At 53.4% G+C, this 22,533-nt stretch overlaps 1 protein-coding gene across 1 annotated transcript in view; it reads right to left on the bottom strand.

The window, feature by feature from the left end:
• The window catches only part of Grin2a (glutamate ionotropic receptor NMDA type subunit 2A), a 321,273-nt gene that overhangs the window by 29,409 nt on the left and 269,331 nt on the right, over positions 1–22,533 (bottom strand). The window contains exons 9-11 of the mRNA XM_026380120.2: positions 21,500–21,729; positions 14,547–14,707; positions 22–209 (exon numbers count right to left, since the gene is read on the bottom strand). Coding sequence (XP_026235905.2) covers positions 22–209; positions 14,547–14,707; positions 21,500–21,729 — 579 coding nt within the window. The remainder of the gene's footprint in view (positions 1–21; positions 210–14,546; positions 14,708–21,499; positions 21,730–22,533) is intronic.

Here is a 22,533-nt window from a genome sequence, read left to right as displayed (position 1 = left end):
AGGGGTTCTGCGGGGTCTTACCATCACCCACGAACTGCAGCAGGGCCAGGTCGATCTGCCTCTTCCAGGGTGAGCCCTTCTGGAGGGCGATGCCGTAGCCAGTGGTGGCAAAGATGTAGCCGCTCCCGATGGTCACCAGCTTGCAGCCCTCGTCTCTCCCGGCCTTGTAATTCAAGACAGCGGCGTCGTAGATGAAGGCGTCCAGCTTCCTGAAATGACAAGAGACCAGGAGTCATGGGGTGGCCGGGACCCTCCCAGGGCCCGCTCCCGAGGCCCGAGCCAGCACCCCACAGGCAGGAGCTGATGACTCACGCTGTTCCATCCCCTCGTCATAAAAGGATCTATTTTTAATGAAGAGATAAAAGCCAGAACCTTCTCTCCCCAACTTACCAGAGGCAGCTAAATAAAGACCCGAGGAGTCTGTGTACCCAGTGAGTAAACAGGCAGGTTGGCAGGTTTTCTAAGGGTCGGTCCTGTGCACCTCCCCACGGGGAGAGCGCTGGCCTGTTTAGAAAGGTCGGCACCACGGCACAGCCAGCCACTGAGGACCGGGGACTCTGGCAGCCGCAAGGGATGGGGCCAAAGAGGAATGGAAACCTTTCCTCCCAAGATAAATATACTTACTTTTAAGGATGTCACAGAAATTAATTACCACAGAGGAATTTAAAAACTCCAAATAATATAGAAAAGTACTAATAATACAATTAAAATTAAAATTCTTCCATTAACAAAGTAAATAGGTTGCAAAATTCCATAACTCATGATTTTATAACTCAAAGATGACCTCTGCTGACATAGTTTTGGGCTGTCTTCCAAGGTTTTTATGCACACACACACATGCACACCACACAGGGCTCGGCACACTGTTAATGTAGAGACAATCTAATAGGCAGCTTGGACCCTGACGGTCTCACTGTGTTAGTGGCAGTGACTTGGCGAGGCTGTAATAGGGTGTCCCCTCCTTCCAGAAAACAGTCAGGTGTTGAAGTCCTGATCCAAATGAGTGAAATTCAGCAAAATTAGAAACTCAGTTTCTCAGCAGCACTTACCACATTCCAAAGGCTCGTTTCCCACTTTGGGGAGTGGAGATGCCGAGCATTCCCAACAATGGCTCAGGCTCCAAGGGCCAGTGCTGTCCAGGAGGGCTTGGTTGGGCAGTTTGGAAATGTCCCTAATGGACTCCAAGCCGACCGAGAACTTTGCTCATAGGACAACTAGGAAAATGATACTATCTGCCCAGTGGGTGGGTTGAGGCCTCAGGAGGATGGCACGTGCACTCCTTGTACCGTGGACAGTGGCCTTCTCCATCAGAGGGCTGTTTTACACACACAAGTATCTGAGGCCACTGTGTCTAGACCCCAGCTCTCTAGAGTCCTGGGTGAAAAGTGACACCCAGATCACAGGACCCTGCAGTCTCAGGGTGAGCCTACCTTAGTTCTGACATGGCCCCAGGACCACAGGGGTCAGGCCACAACGCAGGCCCCTCGGTGGCTCTCTGGGGCCACAGGCCTGACAGGACGTCCTCCAGGTCAGCCCCGGTACCCGATGTGCAGTGGCCTTGGTCAAAATCGACTTGACTTTTACAGTTCATTGTCCTGCCTCTGGGTTGACAGGGACATGCTTTTGCAAATTTTTGTTCCTGAAGAAAATCTATTTTTTTTTCTTTCTGCTCATCTGACTCTTTATTGCTCAGCAGAATAAGATTCCTCATGAACTGTGGCTCTGATGTGCAGAAATCTGTTTCTGCCCCTAAAAATACCAGCTGAACCTGCCGTTAGACGCCCCTAGGGTTGGCAGGTAGGCCTTCAGGTCTCAGCCGGGCCTCCCCCGTGTGGGGCAGTCGGCGCGGTGCGGAGAGGTGTTCCCTGCACACGCGCATGTGGTCTGTGGTGCGTGTGTGTGTTGACGCGGAGTTTTTGAGGACTCGAGATAAGAGGGTTTGCTGGGACTTGGAAGTCTTCCTGAAGCAGGAGTGCACGTGCCATCCTCCTGAGGCCTCAACCCACCCACTGGGCAGATAGTATCATTTTCCTAGTTGTCCTATGAGCAAAGTTCTCGGTCGGCTTGGAGTCCATTAGGGACATTTCCAAACTGCCCAACCAAGCCCTCCTGGACAGCACTGGCCCTTGGAGCCTGAGCCATTGTTGGGAATGCTCGGCATCTCCACTCCCCAAAGTGGGAAACGAGCCTTTGGAATGTGGTAAGTGCTGCTGAGAAACTGAGTTTCTAATTTTGCTGAATTTCACTCATTTGGATTCTGACAGAAATGGCCAGGTACGGCCGGGGCACGGCAGGGGCACGGCAGGGGCACGGCAGGCAGGGGCAGCGGGGGAGCAGGACTCGAGGTCCCCCTCCTTGTTCTTGACCCAAAAGGTTTACTTTTGATCTGTTTCCAGTTGGAAAAAATTGTTCCTGTTGTTAAAAAGGCAAATTGAAAACTGCTGACGCTCTAGAAAGAGCGCTTTGTAAGGCAGAGACTTGGGTGGAGGCAGCTGCTCGTCTGAGCCGCGTTCTTTCTGCAAAAGGAAGCTGACAATCTCTGCCCTCAGAGGGCAGCGGGGCCTCCGAGTGAGGTTGTGTAAGTCAAGTGCGCGGGCCGCGGCGGGACACAACCAGCGCTTGAAAGGCACACCTGTGTCCAATCGAATCCGAGTTCACAGCAAAGGGCTCACAGATTCACGGATCTGATGTCATCGATCCAGTCCCCAACGCGTCACAGAATCACGACACTCTGTGTATTCCTTCTAAGTGCACAGGGGGCGTGCACTCTCCCACCTCCACTCTCCTGACTGTCTGATGGGGAAACTGAGGCATTCAGCATCAAGAGCACTCAACAGCCTCGAAGCATTAAAAGCAGAATTTGGACTTAGCAGGTGCCAAAAGCCACAAAGGTGACACGATGACCAGGTCATGTCACCCACAGGACTGTGGAAGAGAGGGAGGCAGCTGTGTGGACTGCGCAGGAAGTTCAGATGCAGGTGGCAGCTGTCCATCAAGGGGCGGAGCCAGGAGTCGGCGGTGGCTCAGCTTCTCTCCCAACAGACGCACAGCCCAGAGGGTCTGGCGCTACCTCCGCAGTGCCCCCCCTTGTCCCCAGCCCACCCCACCCCAGGCTCCAGGGGACCCTGGGCATGAGTGCTGTAGTTTCTTGTTGAAGGCAGAGGGCGGGACGGGGGAAAGGCCACCAGAAACCGAAGCCCCATGTGGACCTAAAGCTGTTGGGGACTTGAGCTGTGGCTGGCAGAGACAGAGTGACATACCAGGCAGCAGCGTGGTAACTGGCGGCAGGGCTAAGAGAAACCCAGACCCAAGGCCAGCACCGGAGGGCCCGGCCTTCAGAACCCAGCAGCCTGGGAAGGGGGGGAGCTGGCGGGTGAGGGAGCCCAGTTTCCGTTCTCTGATGGACGTGTCCTGCTGTTTTTAGGGGTGAGTAAGTCATCTTCTTCTGCCTTCCCGGGTAAGTGTCCCTCCCACTGGGCAGGAGGAGGCTCAAGGGCCAGGGTCTGCCTGGGATGGGACAGGGCTCCTACCCGGCACCCTGCAGTCAGCACCGCGTCTCTACCGCCACCCCGAAGGCCAACCCTCTGGCCCAGCCTCAGTGACACAGAAAACAGCCCCTACTTCCCAACTCAAGGGAAGGGGCCCTACTGCAGCACAGGGATGCCGAGCTGCGTGACACCCGGGTCCCCGGCAGACATCACACAGGCTGTGTGGGCGCCGTCACCCTCTGTCATCAGCGGTCCTCAAGGATGCCCCGTGATTAGAGATGACGGTAATTCAGAGTGAGAGGGGGAAATGAGACCTCGTGTCTGGAAATTTGCAAAGAAGCAAAGCCAGGAGGGGTGTCACGTGGCCTCCTGCTGCCTGAACCTGGTGCTCTCCTGCAGGAGTTTCTGAGCTCTGAAGAGCTGCTACCGCTTCCTTAGTCTGCGTGTCTGACCTTGTTACTTAACAGGCACAAGTCCCTCCTGACCTGAGGATGCCCTTGAGAGTCCACTCCTGCCCCAAGACTGCCTGTTGGTAAACCTGAATTTCCACGCACCAGGGAAGACCAGGTCCCAGCATCAAGACGTGTCCTCTTCAGGGACAGGGACTCGTATTGTCAAGAGGCCTGACATTTCCTAATCAAAAGTTTCCGGTTTTAGCTCATCATCTCCTTATGCGTGTTTCCAGATCCTCTCTGGGGGGCTCGGCACATTTAAAGGCTAATTATATAGTTAAAGTTAATTATTCATTCATTAACATTCAAGAAGCCTTTAACAAGACATTGACTTGTTCTGAAGAATTAATGAAACCAGAGTGCACACGATTGTGTGCGCGTGTGTGTGCGCGTGCGTGTGTGTGTGTGTGTGTGTGTGTGGTGTGGAGGTCTAGTCTCAAGTGTGGTGGAAAATGAAACATCTCTTTGATGATAACTGAATGCATTTGTTTTTAGGTCATGTCAAAGCCTTGCTAGGAAGAGAACTAGATTATCCAGGCCAGCCAACCCACTTGGGCAACTGTGGAGCGGGCAGGGAGTCCAGGTCTACCTGTGCCAGCCCGGTCAACGAGGCCCAGTCCACAGGACCTCTCTGGTCTGCAGTCTTCTCATCTGTACCTCTCCCGCAGGGCTGGCTGTGGCACGGACTGAAATGAACACAAGGGTGTTTTGCTGTTGTGGATCCTGGTGAAGTTCAGGGTGATGTCACTGTGGGGAGGGGTCACTGAGGCATGACAGCCTTGGAAACTGTCTCCGTGGGGAGACCCTCAACCTGCACAGAGACTCATCTACCATCACACACAGCATGGTCTCAATCCGCCTTGAAGAAAGTGACCTCCAATCAGAGTCTGACTCTGAGTTTGTGAGTGGGAGCTTGAAAAGCAGAATCACGCCAACATCGAGTAGTTTTCACAAAGGGGGCTTTTCCAAGAGCTCCCTGCATTAAGCCAACTGAATTCCCAGATCAAGGTCTTGCACCGCCTAGTTAAATTGTTCCCAATTTTTTAAAAGTATTTTTACTGGAATCAATTCTTCTCGTGCTTAAATTCCATAAAGATTTGATTCCTTGATCAGCATTTGGATCACAACGCATTTTACTGATTTTTAACTTCTGCCATCTCCATCTTGAGTTTCCACCAAGTCCGATTCTCCTGGGCCCAAACCAGGCAGAGACAGAAAATCAGCCAAGGAGACTCGAGTTGTCTCTGGATTTTTAGTCAATAACCAATTTCACCCCGTGTGCTTTTAGCGGCTGCTGGTTGAATTCGTGTTGCTGATTTCAACGGCAATGTTCACTGCGGATTGGGGGAAAATGGTGGTTGATTTTTTTCAAACAAGATCCTGAGCAATTTTGTAGGACAGCGACACGGAGAGGAAAGAGTGGGCAGGAAATGAGGGAGGCAGAACAGGCCCAGATGGGTCGGGGACGGGGTGAGGCAGGAAGACGTGGTGGAGAGAGACCCAGGAGAGAGAACAAGAAGTCAAAGGAGGAGAAGAGACGGAGAAGGAGAGAGAGTAGGGCCCAGAAGGGGAGAGGAGGGCAGGAGCGTGTGGACACACAGCCAGAGTCCAGAGGCAGGAAGAGGCGAGAGTCGGTGGGGTGTGGGGGCGTGCCCAGGACAAGGGCACCAGGCTGCACCCCACCTGCTGACCTCGTGGGAAGCACTGAGACGACACAGCGGCTCTCTGCCTTGTTTCCGTTAAACCTCACATGGCACCCCAGCTGACGGTGTCCAGAGAGCAGAAGGATTACGTAACCTGCCCATGAACTTTAGATAAGGAAGCTGAAGCCCAGAGATCTCTGGTGCCACCAAGTGAGTGATTCCAGACCCGTCTGCCACCCACCCAGGCAAGGCACCCCAAGATGCACCCCGGGCTTCCCTAGGGCAAGTCCACAGGTGGGAAGCCAGGTCAGGGGAGCTGGGAGGAAGGCATGGCCTCTGGCTTGTCTATGGCTGGCTGGACGACGTCACCGTCATGAATCTGAGGGTGAGTGATAGGCGCCAGGCAGACCCCGTCTTTCTTCATGCCACACTCTGGTTCTGACCGAGGAGGAGTCTGGATCCTTCTGGAATGTGAATCCTCCATGGGGCTCCTTGGATTATATTTCTCCAGGGCGGAGACCTGAGCTGACCACCTGCTGCCATCTGCTCAGACTTTTTTCCTGCCTCCCGACACTGCGCTCTCTGCCTGAGAGTATCTCATTCCCCTTCCCCGCACACCCCTAAGGGCAGGAACCATAAGGAGAAGGGGCTAGGAAGGGGAAGAGTGCAGTCTGAGGGGTTGATGAACTTGTTCAGGGTCGTTCAGCTGGACATTCATGGACAGGGAATTCGAATCCAGCGTGCTAAGCCTTGAAGCCCCCCCATGCTGCTCGTAATGGCTTGATGTGCCAAAGTTGTCATGCACCAGGACCGAGGGCCAGGGAATCCTGAAGACCAGGAAGCAAGGAAGTGAAAGAAAAGGAGAAAAGAATCAATATCTGTCAAAACCCTGGTGTTGGTCCAGCCCTATTGTACGACGGACAGACGGACAGAATGCAGGCACTTTTCCTGAGTCGTCTTGTCGGATTCTCCAGGGAGACAGGCTTTCCCAGATGTGGGAAATAGAGAGACTGTTTAATTTGCCAAAGACCACACAGCTGGCCGGAACCTGGGCCAGGATCGAAGCCAGGCACAGTTCACTCCAAAGTCCACGCTCTGCACCAAGAGGCACCAGAAATGCACTCAGACATCAGCACTCTGAATGGGAGTTGCAAACCCATCCATCGGTGGACTAGAAAATATTTAAGAAAATATGAGTATTTTGACCTCGGAATTCTACTTCTTGCTCTTGTTCCTAGAGAACTACTTGCAGAGGGGCACAGAGGATTCATTTAAAAATTTTAACACACATCCATGTAACCGATAACCCTTCCCTGACCAAAAACAAAACTCGAGCAAGAGAAAAATGTTTGAACCACCTGTGGTGCAGACGACTATGGATTCCTCCCAGCAGCCCAGGAGAACAGGAAGGCACCAGACCCACAGAGTGGGAAGGCTTCGGAAGGTGTTAACTGAAAACCCACCCCCCACACTTCAGAGTGGACATCGTCCCATGGAATAGAATCTTATACGTCTGTGTGGACATGGATACATGCAAATGAAGAGAACTAAGGCTGAGGAGAAATGGAATCCACCCTGAACCCCACGACGGCATCCCGGGAAGAAGAACAGATACTGCGAGGAGGAAGACCCTGCGGACAGGGAGCTCAGAGAGAGATGGCCACAAGCCAAGGAGCACCTGGGGCCAGCAGGAGCTGGACAAGGCAGAGTCCTTGGCGGGAGCATGGCCTGGGGACACCTTGAGTCTGGACTTCTGGCCTCCAGAACCTGCCAGAGTACACTTCTGTTGTGAGCTGCTGGCCGTGGTCGGCTGCGGTGGCTGCCCGGGCCATCTCTACAGCGGGGAGGTCTAAGGTGCAGAGCCCGAGAGCCTCTCCTCTCCCCTGCCTTCCTCCCCAAGGGAAGGAGCTGGGCTGCCAGAGAGGCCGCTGCTCGAGGCTGGCCCAGACACTGGCCACAAGCTATGAACAGTGTCTCGGCCTGGGCTAGGTGCCCTGGGTGGCCCAAGCTAGCCCAGGGCACAGGAGGTTCCCACGGCTGCTGGGGCAGGAACTGGCCAAGGGACACCGAGGCCCGGCTTCATCAAGGTGGCCATTGTGGCACCTGGGCCCATGGAGACCTGCAGGTGGTTCCAACCGTGGGAAGAAAGGACGCACCCAATCTGCGCCGTGGGTGGTCAAGAGCACCCGGTTTTCCTGCTCCAGGTCCTGCTACCCTGTAACGAGCAGGCCCAACCCTCTTGGAATCGATCCTTTCTCGGGACAAGCAGAGGGCTAGCACATTGTGGCTCCGCTGAGATGCGGAGACGTGTGGATGGGCCTCAGAGTGCTCCTCCACACAAGGGACAGGAGGGCTGAGGCAGGACCAAGTGAGACCACAGGGTTCAGGTTGTGAGAGCTCCTGCTCCTTCCCTGTCCGCACGGGAGGGACTCTGTGTCTGTGGCTCTGTTCTCCATATAAGGAATGCATTTTCCCATCCCTCGTCCCATGGGAAGGAGAAATAATGCCCCTTTTAAAACAGTATTAAAGCTCTCAAAGAGAAAAAAGAGACATTTTAAAGTTAAAATATGGACAAAAATTAGCACCAGTTTTTGTATGATCGTGGGCCGTTAGAAAGAGTCTAATCGTGGTGCTCCAGGAAGGTCACACTGATGATCCAGAGCACGGGTTATGGCACAAGACAGACCCAGACCCCCTGTTTAATCTCCTCATGCTTTTTTCCTTGATTGCAGATAGAAATTACGATAGCCACGTCTACGGTTGTTATCAGAGTTAGATGAGATAAGGCAGGTGGACTGTTCAGAACTGCAGCTGCCGTAGGTCAACTTCCAATGAGTGTTCCCTGTGAGTTAGAAATACCTCCCTCAGTTCCCCAAATAACCCAGGAGCTTACACAAGATGGAACACAATGAGGTTTAAACATATGGATGAAGCAATTGGAGTTAAACAAATCCCGAGGTGGAACAGTGTCTGAGGCTTTAGGGGAAGTCGGTAAACACTTTCAGGCTGTATGCTCCTACAACTGCTGAAGGAGAATCACAAATGAGGCTCTGAGTTATGTAGCAGCCCAAGCAGAAAGCAAACTATGAGTAATTAAAAGAATTGTGTTGTCCACAGATGAAAGCATGCCTTCAACCGAAGCAAACAACATTGTTCACGGTGCAGAAGTCTGACCATGACACAAAATGTCAATTCTCCACAAACCTCCTGGCAAGAGCAGTATCAGAAAGCTCTGGGAAAAGAGCTACTTCTTGTAGTGCCCTTCAAAGCTAGTCAAAGCACCACAAAGCTGATTACTATTCCTATGATTAATTAATATTAATTAATATTCCTAAGACTCAATAAAATAGCACTTAGTGGTTAATTGTGGAAATCAGCTCACAGAATTGTATAGATTTCATGGAAAAGAGCAAAGGACAGATTTGCACAAACACTGATCCAACTTATGTAAACTGTATAAACATGTCAACAAATATAAGAGATGCAGAAAGAAATGAAGAATTATGCTCAGAAGACACTTAATATAAGGGATATTCGTGTGGCTGGGAAATCATATATAAAACAGGAAAACCACCACCCGGTCACCTAGCACTCTCTCTGTCACGTTTTGATGTATTTCCTTCCAGTTTCCTTCCTTCCTCTTCCTTTCCTTCTCTCTCCACTTTTGAGTTTGAGAATGGTGCTCACGCTTCATTCCACCTCTCCTGTCCCTCTGTTTTTCTGGTTTTAATGCTTTTATGGGTAGCCTTAAAAATCCTTTCATATGGTTTTACTAGCATTTAACAGGAAATGATTCCAAGGACAAAAAAATAATGTCTCTGCTTTCCTGGGTTTATTATTATTATTATTATTATTAAGGAAAAAATTTCCTGACTCTATCATGTGGTAGCAATTATTTTTGAGCTTTATTTGCAGTGTGGAGGTGGATCTTAGAAACCAGGTCACTGTCGATCTGCTCTCCTCTGGAGATGACGCTAGTCCATTTAGAACAGCCTGCCCAGCCCTGGTATCTGCGCCTGCTTTCGAACTCAGCAGCTGCAAATGAACCATCCATGCTTGATTCTGTTTGACTGATAAATACAGCAAATAAACCCTGCCCGGATGGCATCCTTGAAAGACCTTGCTCGGCGTGACAATTAACCTCCAAAGAGCATCCGGATCCACTCCAGGTCGACCTGTGTCTTCCCAATTCCAGGGTCTCTGAGCCAGCTCCTTTTGAGGATGTCATCTTACCAGCCCTCAGATCACCGGACAACGTGAGACATGTCATCTCGGTGTATTTATGTTATGTGCCATATCTACTACATCACTCCAGTTTGCAATTATTCCCGGAACTCTAACTATAAATCCAACCGCCTCGCTGGCATTTCCAAGTGGGCGGCGAGCCCAGCTCCTACAATGATTTAGCTAAACCGTTGAGGGATCAGTCAGCCTTATTGAGCTTCAGGATCTCCGTCTCCTAAAGGAGTCTTTAATTTGAACCTGGCAGAAGTGCTGAGCTTGTGGTTTTGTCCACTTGCCCAAACGGACAGGGAACACGGGCTTTGGATGGAAACAGCTTGGTCATCCTGGGAGTCTCGATCCGCCTCCCCTGGCTTGGGCTGCAGTCCCCTCCTCTGGAGCAGATGCTCTCAGAAGCTGACCAGGAACAGCAGAATCCCCTGAAGAGCACGAGACCTCCGGGCCCCTCCCCCGGGATCAGGGGTCTCCAGAAGCCACCTTTATCGGCATCCCATGGATTCAGACTGAGGCTGCACTCTGGAAAACATTGTTCCAGAATCCGGGGCCACTAACAGCTCCTCCTCCTCTGGCTGGGCAGCGCCCACATCCCATTCAGCTGTCCCTAAGGTCCTATCTCTGTCCATGTTGGCATGTCCAGCTCACCTCTTTTTTATAAATCCCAGTACACGGTGAAACTTAAGCCTCGACTTTGTCTCTGCTTTCCTTCAAATCCCGGTGGATTCCAAGAAGTGTTTGCCTTGTCCCCCTTCACAGGCCTGTCTCCGTCACAGGAAGCTGTTCGTGAAGTTCATCTCCAAATCTCCTGGAGCAGGCTGGGTGGGGTGCTGGTTAGTGAAGATGGCAGGTTCTGTGGGTGGAGAGGAAGTCCAGCACTGGGCCCTGGACTCCACCATTAACAAGGGGGTCAGGGACAGCTGGTCCATCAGCCAGGCTGGGAGACACTCTTTGGAACACTTTTCTAAATCTTCTCTCTGCAGAACTGATAGTCATTTATACATAGGATTTGTCTAGGTTTTGACCAAATAAGTGCTTGACACAAATAAAAAGAATCTCAGAACTTATTTCAGAGATAAGAGAATTCAGCCTTTCACTTCTGAGGTGGGAAACCGGAGAGGCTCAGAGAGGTGACATGGCTGATGGGACCCTCCTTCAACCTAATCCAAAGCCCTGGGTGTGGGAGGCTCTGCCAAGGAGCCACGCCCCTGGGCCTGTGGGATGAGCACCTGGATTCCCACACAGCAGGCCTTTCTGAGACTCGCGGGTGGAAGGAGAGGACCCAGCAGCCGAGGGGCCAGGCCTGCCGCACTGTCGGGCCTGCCCTGACGTTGGGCCACTCAGGAGGAGAGACATGGAACGGCAAAGAGATGGAAGCTTCTAGAAATGCTGCATGTGGTGGAGGAAAGTGAAGAGTTTTATTTTAAGCAGAAGTTCACTTCACCGCTGCTTTACCGTGAGTGGTGTGATATCTCATCATAAGGAAACGAGGTGTGAGGGGAAGGGAAGTTGGGAGGAGCGGATACTCAACAGACCCAGCCCGTGGGGGGTCTTGGGTGTCCTACAGGGCGGCTCATCTGGGGAATCAGAGTCACCATCTCAAGTCACACATCAAGAAAAACTCCAGATGTTACAATGCAACCCAAATAGAAAGGAGCACAGGAGAATTAGTTTGTAACCTCAGAGTGAAGAAAGGCTTTTGAAATATGACTCAAAGTCCAGAGTCCATAAAAATGATTGACAGATTTGACCACAAAGAGAATTAAAACCTACATGGAAAAAATATCAGTAGGCTCAAAAGACAAATGGAAAACTGGGAAAAACCATTTGTAATATGCCACCAGTAAAAGGTCTACTCCTGAAATACGTAAACGAGTGAGAAAAAGACCAGCATACCAAACGAAAAATGAATGACAGGTCTCAGAAAAGGAATTACAGACAATTCTTAATTACGCATGAAAATTTGAAAAAATTTACTAATAATAAAAAGTGAAATTAAAATGTCTCAGCACATTTTTAATCTATTTTCTTAGCAAAATTTTACTAGGTTCATTATGTACTGCATTGGCAAAGACTTTGGGAGAAATAAGCTCTCTCACTGATGGGCTAAATACGAATTTCCTTTGAAGGTGAAGTTGTCAGTATCTGTCGAACTTACAATTATGTGTACTCTTGACCCCTGTTTTAAGAAATTTATTTTACTTTATGTGCCAGGATATAACTAAAGACTGGAAACAACCTGAATGTCCATTAATAGGGGACTGGCCCACGACAGCCGGTACACTCACACAATGAAGGATCATGCGTCGATGGAGAAGATCTGGAAGAACATGCTGGGAAGACAGACGCTACCATGAGCAGAGAGCTCTAGGCAGACGAGGAAGAGTATGTTCATCTTATATGCTTTTTGATTTTTGAAATCACATAAATATATTATGTATTCAGAAGTTTATTTAATTAACCAGGAGCTGGTTTTCCCAGCATTAACCCCACTGAATCTGAAGGCCCAGGGTGAGACTGCCCTGCTCGCCCCAAGGGTGTGTTGAGTTAGTTGTTCTTTTGTAAAGACTCTATACAGTCAGCTCCAGCTTCTGGGTTTCAGGGAGCAGTGCAAACCAAAGCCACCATCCCTCACGCAGGAGATGGAGCGCTGAGTGAACCGCCGTCTGCCCAAGTGTGGCGAGATGGATGCCATAATTATTATATGGCTTCCAGAAAACAATCTGTACAATTTATAGCTAGGGATGAACTCCGATTCTCTAATTTTTTTTGTATTATATGTAGAAAAAAATGAAAAAGAAAGAAAACAACCCATTTTGTGCTCTGAGTGATAAATGAACAAAGAGGGAGCCAGCCAGACTTTGAACCACCAATTCCAACCACTGCCATGCACACTGAGTCCACGATCTGTGCAGAGCAACAATATAGATATTGATGAAAAGACCTAAGGGAGGGACGTCCCACACCCAGGGCCGAGCTGGAAAGTCACCAAAAACCTGTCTTTTCTGATCTCTCTCAGGTGGAAGACATCATGCTCTACGGTCCCGCCAGGCAGGCTGAGGTGGTACCGAGAGAACTGAACCTGCTTGGGCAACAAACCCAGGGTGAGCAGGCCCTTAGAAGCACCGACCCTCACAGCCCTGGACAGGCTGCACCAGGGAGGGCTCATCCAGATGAGAACAGAGCTGCACCTGGGGGAGGCTCAACCTGAGTTCCACACAGGAACGGGACGGAGGCCCCAGAATGCGACAATCTCACACAGAGAACGGAGCTAAAGGAGACAAGTGGAGAGCAAACTGTGCGATTTTACCTCCATTGAAATGATGGAAAAAAGCAACCTCTGGCTGTAGAGTGAGGACAGTTGGTGGCAGAAGGGAAGAGGGTGCGGGTGGGGGGCCACCAGTTTGTGCAGAGCCGTCAAGCCATGTCCTTGGTATCTGCAAATGTTTTGCACTTTTCTAAATGTTTTTCATTCAGTAGTTTTTTTAGCATTATAAGGCAGAAAGAGCAGCATGTGAATGAGTTGGGAATCATGCTCTCCCAGCCTCTGCTGAGGTCCCAAAGAGAGTGCAGGCAGAGGCCGGGAGCACCCAGCGCTCTCTGCCAAGACTCCTGGGGAGCTCTGCAGAGATCCCGCTGGATGGCTTAGAGTCATTACATGGCAGCGCGGCCTTGTGGGGGCCTGTAGGCCAGCCCAGGAGGACCAGGTCCTTCACTGAGCAGCGGGAGAAGGCTCTGTGGCCACCTTCAGGCTCAGGAATCTCTCCCGGCTGATATTTCTATAAAAGTTAATTTTCTAGATAATCAAAACTTCTCTCATTAAACAACTCCCTCACTTAAACTGAAATCATCTTTAATGGAATTCCTTCTAAATTGTATTTCACACGTCCCTGAATTTGGAAGATCCACGGTAGAGAATTTAATCAAACAACAAATGACAACGCTTACGATTAAGTGCTGTCTTTGTGCCAGACACTGCCCAAAAGGCTTTCCATCAATGTTTCTCGTTTAATCCTACAGAAATCCTTGGGAATTAAGTCCTATTACTCTTCCTGCTTTATGTATGAGGCTCAGAACAATTCAATAATTGCCCAAGGTCACATGGCAGGTCGAGAGTAGGGGGCCTTCCAAAACCTGAACTCCAACCACACGCCCACCTCTCTTTATAGCCTCATGGACTGAGTCTGTGCGGCACCTTAACAGGCCAAGGGGTGCCCGGGAATGCTAGCTGCACCTCTAGAGATGTGACTGGAGCCCTCATTGTGTTCCTTTATTTCCCTTCTCCTTCCCCGCCCCTGTCCTCCACCCACTGGGTGCTGGGGTGGCACCCAGGGCTCCCCCATGCTAGGCGAGTGCTCCACCGCAGGCTCCCGCCACCGATATCATAGTTTTAGTCGACAGGAGAGCTGTAATCAGTGTGCACAGGCTCCCCCCCAACCCCAACTCCTACCTAAAATCTATAAGGATCTTTTCCACCTCTTTAAAGTCTCAACCCTGTGAGATCTGTTTGGCTGAAGATCCCACAGAGTTGGACCAACTTCTTTATCAGGTTAAGACACCCCTCTGGTTCTCTGCATCTGAAAGTTGTCCTTAAGGGAACTCAGAAGGGAGTCGTGCTGCTCATTGGGTCAACAAGAACAGCCTCACAGTGCCCCTCTGGCCCGCGCTCTCCAGAACACACACCGCGCACCGACAAGCCAGGGGCGGAGGGAGCCTCCTGTCCTTACCCCGTCTTCAAGCTGACCAGGGCGTCCTCGACCCCTTTCTGGTTGAACTTGGTCATGTACTGGTGCATGTAGGGGTAGTTATTCCGGATGTTTCTCTCCGTGCTTCCATTAGGCACCGTCCCAAATCGAAAAGGTGGAGAATAATCATGAGGTCTCTGAAACTGGAGGGGGAGGGGGAGACCGAGAAGGACCAGGAGGAGAGCAGGGGAGCGGGAAGAGGGGAGGGGAGCAGAACAGGAAGAGGAAATTAGCAATCACAGCCTCTGGTGCCAGGAGGCAAACACACATGCATCGCAGTTCTCCGCCTCTTCCAGGGCAGCGTCTGTGAGCCCCAGGGGCTGGACGCAGCATCTGTGTTTCCCTGTGCTGTCCCCCCAGCCCCAGCACAGGGCCCACCTGGCCGGGTGGCAGTAGACAGCCTTCAGGATACATTTTCCTGTGACCTTATAGACCAGCAGGATACCAGCAGGCAGGCAGGCGGGGCTCGGGAAATGCCGGCCGAGCTAGGCTTAAGGTATGATTTTAGTCCAATTCATTTCTCCACCTTGTGATGAGATTCCAGACGACCCACGGATCGCACCCTGCTCTGAACCCCACTGGTAGCTACTTTTACCCGGAATGTGACCCTGTTGCCCTTCGTCCGCTCACTTCCGGAGTCACCAGTCTCTACGGCTGTACTCAGGGAATGCCCAGGGGGCCAGGCACAATTCCGGGCACACGGCAGGCTGGCTCTACGCAGCCGCTTCCCGAGGCGGCCCAGGACTGCACGGCTTTGAGCCTCTGTAAAGGCACGTTGTCCGTGGTCCACGCGTCTCCCCTGACCACCTGGCGAATGCTGTCTGTCCTCCGCTTTGAGAGGTCAGGTGAATCTGCCTGATGGGAGGTCAAGAGGACGCGCTGGTTCCGAGTCCCAGAAATACAGCTACACCCCGACAGGCCACCGGAAGGGCCACAGCGGTGAGCTCAGGCTCGCCGGGGGAAATGAGTCTGTGTCACTTAGCGCTGGGGACCCGAGGCAGCTCACTTTGCCTAACACTGGCCCTGCCCACCTTCTCCCAGTGGAGCAGGGGCCAGGGTGGTCCCTGCTCCGTGGGGCCCCTGAAGTGAAGAAGGAACCAGAGCTGCTGCAGGTTTCGGTGAAATACGGAGCCCCGGAGTCAGAAGGCAGTGGGCAGACGCAAGTGAGGACTGTGCTGGGAGCCCTGGCAGGGGTCACTGGATCCTCAGGACAGCCCTGCGGGGGGCGAGGCTGAGAGGCCCGACTTACACCTGGGGAGGCTGAGGCGCGGTGCCACGTGGCCCAGGACTGCAGGGCCACTGAGACCTACAGGGGAGGCCCTCACTCATGGTTCCTCAGAGACCACCGAGTGCCTCCTCCTCAGAGAGGGTGGGGGCTGGAGACCCCAGAGGGAAGACACCCATTGGGTCCGCGTCAGACCAGGCCCCAGGACTCGCTCAGGGTCCTCTCCAGCTTGCAGCGCCACGCGCCTTTCCTGGGACCGGGAACTGCCTGAGAAGCGTGCGGTTTTGCCCAAGTCAGCGCGACCGGCGACGCGGCTCTTTCCCCCAGACTCACACTCGGCGTCACTGTTGGCCAGACTTTGGGTGGAAGACCATTTTCCCGGGATCAGGCCGGCCTCATAGACAGCCAGAAGTGGCTTTGGGAGGAGGGTCCTTTCTTTGTCCAAATGAGATTCTCTGCCAAAACACACCTTGCATCGAGTGTGAGTGTGAGTGTGCGTGTGTGTGCGCGTGCACCCCTGTGCAGCAAAATGCTCTCTGCCATCAGTTGGTCAAGCAGCGCCCTCGCTCATCACCAAAAGTCGAGGCCCCTTCCCCAGCTCCTTGGGCCTGCAGCTGCCCTCGCTGAGACCAAGCACCCGGGCGTGGTCGTGGATCTGGCCCTGGCCACTGCCGTCCACCTCAGAGGAGCTGCCGACAGACGCCTGTTTGACTAACGGCCCTCACTCCACTCCCCACTGTCCTAGAGGAGCCGCTGCTCTTTTGAGACCCACTTTCTTCCCTGCCCCTGACGGGCACAGTGACGGAGACAGACGCTCAGCCTCTGTGATGCTCCGGCGTTCTCTGGCTTTGGGAGCAGCATCCTTCACACACACTTCAGCCTGGGGCCAAGATCCAGGGGTCTAGACCAGAGACTGACAGACTTGTTAAGGCAGGACGCACAGCACACTCCACTGCTTCCCTGTGTGTACCCACACGGGTGCCCACGCTCACGAAACTCCACTGTACTCCTTCTTCTACACGTGACACACTCCGGTGTTATCCAATATGCTTTTAATGGTCACAACTCTTGGTTTCATGGCTCACAGAGGAGTCCCGGCCTACGGTGTGAAACAGGTAGGGGTGTCTCCGTGGAAGGCGCTCCATGGCAGTCCCGGGTAGGCCAGCCCTGTTCCACTGAAGTGGGACTTTGTCCCAGAGAGCTCCGAGTGCCATCAGAAAGGAACGAGCACTGGTGTTAGGGAAGGAAGGGGCAGCACAGAGCGTCCCCTGCCTGCAGGACAGAGAGCATCAACCCAGGGTCCAGGAGGTCCTGGCTGTCTCCAGGCTGCCCTCACTGTTCCTGCGCACCGGCTGCCCCGGCCTCGGGGAAAATCAAGGGCAGCTGCTCTCCTCCCACGTGGAACTGTGTTATTTGGGGGCAGCTCAGTAAGGAGTCTGAGCCTCAGCTTCTCTAGCTGTGCACTAAGGACCCCTTTTGAAGTTAATTGTGAACTGCTTCAAAACACACCTGGCGTCCCCACCGCTTGCCACACCTCGCCCATCCTGTACGTGATAATCTCATACGCACGCCTCTCGGAAACCTATTTGACTTCATCCAGAGTCGCTGGGCCAATCATGAAGCCAGCCGCCCTCCAGGCTGGAGAGCCAGCCTCACTTTCTAAGTCTTCCCCTTCAACATGGGGACCCGTTGAAGTCGTCCAGGGAACAACATGGCAAGTACTGGTGGTGGACGGGGAGAGACGCAGGTCAGGGAAAGAAGACTTCTAGGAAAATGCAGCGATTCATCGGGTTGCTCCTCCCTTCTTCTTGTGAACCCCAAGCCGCACACTGTGGTTAAAGACCTCGCTCGGCCTCTGTGTCCATGGTTAAGGACACCTGGAGCCTGTGGCCCTGTTTCTAGCAGGGTCTTCAGCGGGTGAGGAGCCGGGTGTTGGTGGACGTGAGCATGTGGCAGAGGCAGCCTTGATGGGAGCCCGGGGTCGGAGGCCCCCTGACAGGAGCCCTGGACAGGGACCACGCAGCGGCACAGGGAGGCACCCTGCAGGGGAGCACCACTCCTCGAGAACACGCAGAAGTCCCTGGACTCCTTCCTTCCACGGGCTGCCACAGAAGATCAGCCCCCGCAACAGCCCTCCAGGCCCCGGAAGTGGGGAATGGTTTGTATCAGACAATGACAATGACGGGGAGGAGGAGGGGGGAGGAGGGGGAGGAGGAGCAGGGGGAGGGGGGAGGAGGGGAGGAGGAGCAGGGGGAGGAGGAGGGGGAGGAGGGGGAGGAGGAGGGGGGAGGAGGGGGAGGAGGGGGAGGAGGAGCAGGGGGAGGGGGGAGGAGGGGGAGGAGGGGGAGGAGGAGCAGGGGGAGGGGGAGGAGGGGAGGAGGAGCAGGGGGAGGAGGAGGGGGAGGAGGGGGAGGAGGAGCAGGGGGAGGGGGGAGGAGGGGAGGAGGAGCAGGGGGAGGAGGGGGAGGAGGGGGAGGAGGAGGGGGAGGAGGAGGGAGAGGAGGGGGAGGAGGAGGGGGAGGAGGAGGGGGGAGGAGGAGGGGGAGGAGGGGGAGGAGGAGGGGGGAGGAGGGGGAGGAGGGGGAGGAGGAGGAGGTGGCCCTGAAACAGGGTCATCTCCCGTGGGCCAGCTGTACCGCGAGGGTTCCTTCAATCCTCACATGGACCTTGCCAGAAAGGTATTCGAATCTTGCCTTTGTTAGGAAATGAAACCTCAGGGCCGTGGGCATATGGAAGACGTGGGACCACAATATGGCGAGGTTGAGGTCTGAATCCGGCTGCATTGACCCCAGACTCCACGTGGCTCTTCCACTACATGGATCCGCCTCTCGGAGATGGCTTTCCTCATCATGGCGGTGCCCAGCGCTCTGGAAAGGGTCCCCACCCATGTGCCAACTTTCCTTTAGTCATTCCACGAATTCTCCTATTTGTAAGGCCAACCCAAGCTCATGGGAACACACAATGGGCTCAGATCTGCTGCATTCACTGCAGGCGCTAATGGTTTAAACGTGTCAGCAACCTGAGTGCTTACGCAGGTACTCATGATTAAAAACCAAAACAAACACTGTGTACAGTATTACAACGATTTCATTTATATAGATTTTCATTCTGCAAACTTGCTTGGTTTATCTACTATTAATATTCCAGGAACAGTTAGCCTATTTACTCTAATAATTCTGCTGTTCGTCTAATTATAGCAAACATTTAATTAGAAGGGCTATCGGTTTGTCTCTAATGCTCCTAGCAGGGAAACGGAGCTGTGTCCCATGAGGATCTATTGTCGGCCTCTAGGTGTTTCCAAATCAAAGGTCAGTAAAATTGTTAGTGCCCTTAATGAGTTTTCCCACAAGTGGTCGTATTAGATCCAAAACTACAAAGCGAGGGACTTTTCCCCTTGAGCGACAGAAAACAAAATTCGCTGCCAACTACCTTCTCGAAACTCCTCTCACTCAGGACAGTGCTCTCCCTGCTTCCTTTGGGCTTCTGGACCCTTCTCCTAGGAACTGCAGTTTGGATCCCGTAACAATGGAGTTCTTAGCGGTGCCGAGGGTCTGCAGGCTGTGATGGGCGCATTCACACACGAGTTCCCTCTGATCCTCTGCACAATTCACAGAGAACGGGCAGGCCCCGGAGCTTGCCTGACTCGGCTGTCCTGGCAGGGGGCGAGCAGAAGCCACCCTGACCCCATGCCAAGCTTCACCTGGAGCCTCAGCTGGGGGTCTTCCGGCAGCAGCCCCCACCCCACGTGCCAAGAACTGGGTTGAACCTGCTTTATTAATAAGTGCCCAGGAGGAACCCATAAGGGTCGGGGTGTGGGGTACAAGGGAGGATTAGAAATCATCCTCAGACAGGGAAACGGACACCTCCGCCGTGTGGCAGCCCTGACGCTGCGGAGCTCAGCCGGTGGAGACGGGCTTCCCGAAGGCAAACTCCACAGGAGAGGGCGCCCTCCTTTCCTCCTCCAGGAGTTTCTGAATGGCCACTCAAGCCCTGCCACACTCTGCATTGCAATGAGGACTTGGGGGGAGCTCTGAGGAGTGTCTGAGAAGGAGGAAGCCACAGGACATGGCTTTACTTCAGAGGCATTTCCCATGACAAGGGCCAGAGGCACGTCTTCTGAAGAACCCTGGCGTGGCTCTTCACCAGCAAAGCGTGTCAGAGCAGGCTGGGCACGCAGGCTGGGCACGCAGGCTGGGCACGGAGCCCAGGAGGCCCGGGGCACCGGGGTCTAACACCGTCCATTCATTTGCTCTACCCACAGGAGGTACCGGGCGCCCCCGGGTGCCAGAGAACTCATGAAAAGTGGTCTCTTCCCCAGCCAGTTTACTCCCCTCCGCTTTCTCTCTTTGTATCACCTTTATTCCCGTCTGACATTTTCTTCTTTCCTGACATCTATCTGTGTATTGGTTTTTCTTCCTACCCAAATCTAACTTTCTGGGGTGCCTGAGCTCACCCTGCCAAGCTCACCCCAGAGTCAGGGACGTCCCCTCTGGTATTTGCCCTAAGACCTGAGATTCAGGAGGAGGCCGCCAGGAGAAGATGGGGGCAGCACCCTCTAGGCAGGGAGCCCAGCGGGCGCCAGGCAGGAAGGGGGGACAGGGAACGGGCAGGGGGCTCTGCTGAGCAGCAGGGAGGGGACGGTGCAGGAGGCAAAGGGCTCTGAGTGCCCAGTCAGTGGAGGGGCCCCTACTCAGGCTCCCAGGGCAGCCCTCCGAGGGAGGCCAGCCAGGCCCAGGGCACCTGGGTGCAGGGGACGCCACCTCTGACCCCGGCCTCTCCTCGTCCGCCTTCAGCAGCCCTGCACGCCCTGGGTAAGCGGTAAAAGGCTTTCCACGGGCTGATTTTTTATGCAGCAGTTTGTTGATGAAGGCGAAAGGATGTAGGTAGACTTCTGTCAACAAGGTACGACAGGGAGATTTCAGAGAGAGACAAATCATCCTCACACGCAGGAAACAGAAAACCTCCGCAGGGCTGCAGCCTGCCATGCTGAGCTCAGCCAGTGGAGATGGGCTTCCCGAAGGCAAATTTCCAAAGGAGAGCCACCCGGGCGCCCTCTTTTCCTCCTCCAGGAGTTTCTGAATGGCCTCTCAAGCCCTGCTACGCTCTGCATTGCAATGAGGACTTGGGGGGAGCAGGCCACAGACGGGGGAGCTCTGAGGAGTGTCTGAGAAGGAGGAAGCCACAGGACATGGGTCCTCGCTGCTCCTTTTGTGTTCCTTGAAGAGATCTCAAGACAGCTCAAGAGCTGACTGAAAGTCAGTCGGAAGGCGGCCGGTTGCATGGTGGGGAGGAGCTACAGGCTGGTTTTGTCCCTCGACAGGAGTTTAGATATGAAATGTTTGGCATCACAGATGGGGAGCCCAAGGCTTGGAGTACATAAGAGGCTCTCCAAGGTCACAGAGCTAGGAGGTACCTGCAGCTGAGCAGCCCCTCCACGCTAAGTTTCTCCCGGCCCAGGCCAGTGGACAGTCCCCACATCATGCTCCCCTGGGAGGTGTGAGCTGCTCTGTGCTCCTGAGTCAGAGAGTGCCCACCCACCGAGGCATCGTCAGGAAGATGCAGAATCAGGAAGTGGGGGAACTGTGCTGCTAGATCAGATCCAGAACCCTTCGGAGCCAGTGAGCTGACCTGAGGGAGCTCAGATCACTCCTTCTGAGGACAGCAGAGACCCAACCTGACGCAGAGACGGAAGGAAGCAAGGCCACCTTACCTTCTTGTCACTGAGTCCTGTTACTTGGTCCACAAACTCCTCCTGGATCATGAAAGCAGCCAGATTGGCTGTGTAACTGGCCAGGAAGATGACGGCAAAGAAGGCCCACACGGACACCATGATCTTGCTGGTGGTGCCTTTAGGGTTCTGGACAGGCACAGAGTTGTTGAACACCAGGCCCCAGAGGAGCCAGATGGCCTTCCCGATGGTGAAGGAAGGCCCGTGGGGCGCTGCAAACGACAGGAGAGACACTCTCAGCACTTTCCCGACACGCGGACTTGCGGATGCACGAAAACTAGGGGCGGCCGTGGGCCACGCTGAGGATTGCTGGGGACGGGTTGGTAGCACCACAGCTGTGTCCTCTACCTGTCCTAGCACCAAAGCCACAGTCAGCTTCATCTTTCTTCAACAATTAGCATTCTGCCCACATGTCTATCTAACTGGATCGTGGCACATTTCTTTAAAAAGAAATAGGGAAAAAAATAAGAGAGAGAGAAAGGGAAAGCAGAGGGTTCTGAAAACGGGGACTGGAAGGAGAAGCAGCCGATGCCCTGTTTAAACTTGGATTTGATTTCCATTTGGGAACCAATCTCCTCGGTAAATGTAAAAGAGCCTGATTAAACCCGTCACCGGGGGCTGCTTCTGTAGGCATCAGCTGCGCCCTCCCAGCAGAACGCGCCATTCAGCAGGCCTCGTGTTTGGTATTCCAACTCGATGGTCCCTAGCAATGGCTCCTGTTGGATTCAGATGTAAAGTGAGCTCGATATAGGAATTAAACCAGCCCAAACTCTCTCCAAATGGAGACATTAAGGAACAGAACAATAGAGCTTAATGCTTCCAGCACTTCACAGATGGAAGACATCTCATCATCTCATCGCAGGGTCGTAGAAAATGAACCCGGCCGGCTCTGCTCTCTCCCTCCGCATCTCCTTGCAACGGCTACGCGTGTCCCTTTTAAGATTCTTAGACGTTCCTCGCAATAGACTTAACTAAAGAGGCAGAACAATGCTGGGGAAATTTATTGAGATGGGGCC

Source organism: Urocitellus parryii, chromosome 9, assembly GCF_045843805.1.
Source record: "Urocitellus parryii isolate mUroPar1 chromosome 9, mUroPar1.hap1, whole genome shotgun sequence".
Classification (NCBI taxonomy): Eukaryota; Metazoa; Chordata; class Mammalia; order Rodentia; family Sciuridae; genus Urocitellus; species Urocitellus parryii.
Note: the sequence above shows the minus strand (reverse complement) of the source record. Positions and strands in the feature narration are given on the sequence as shown.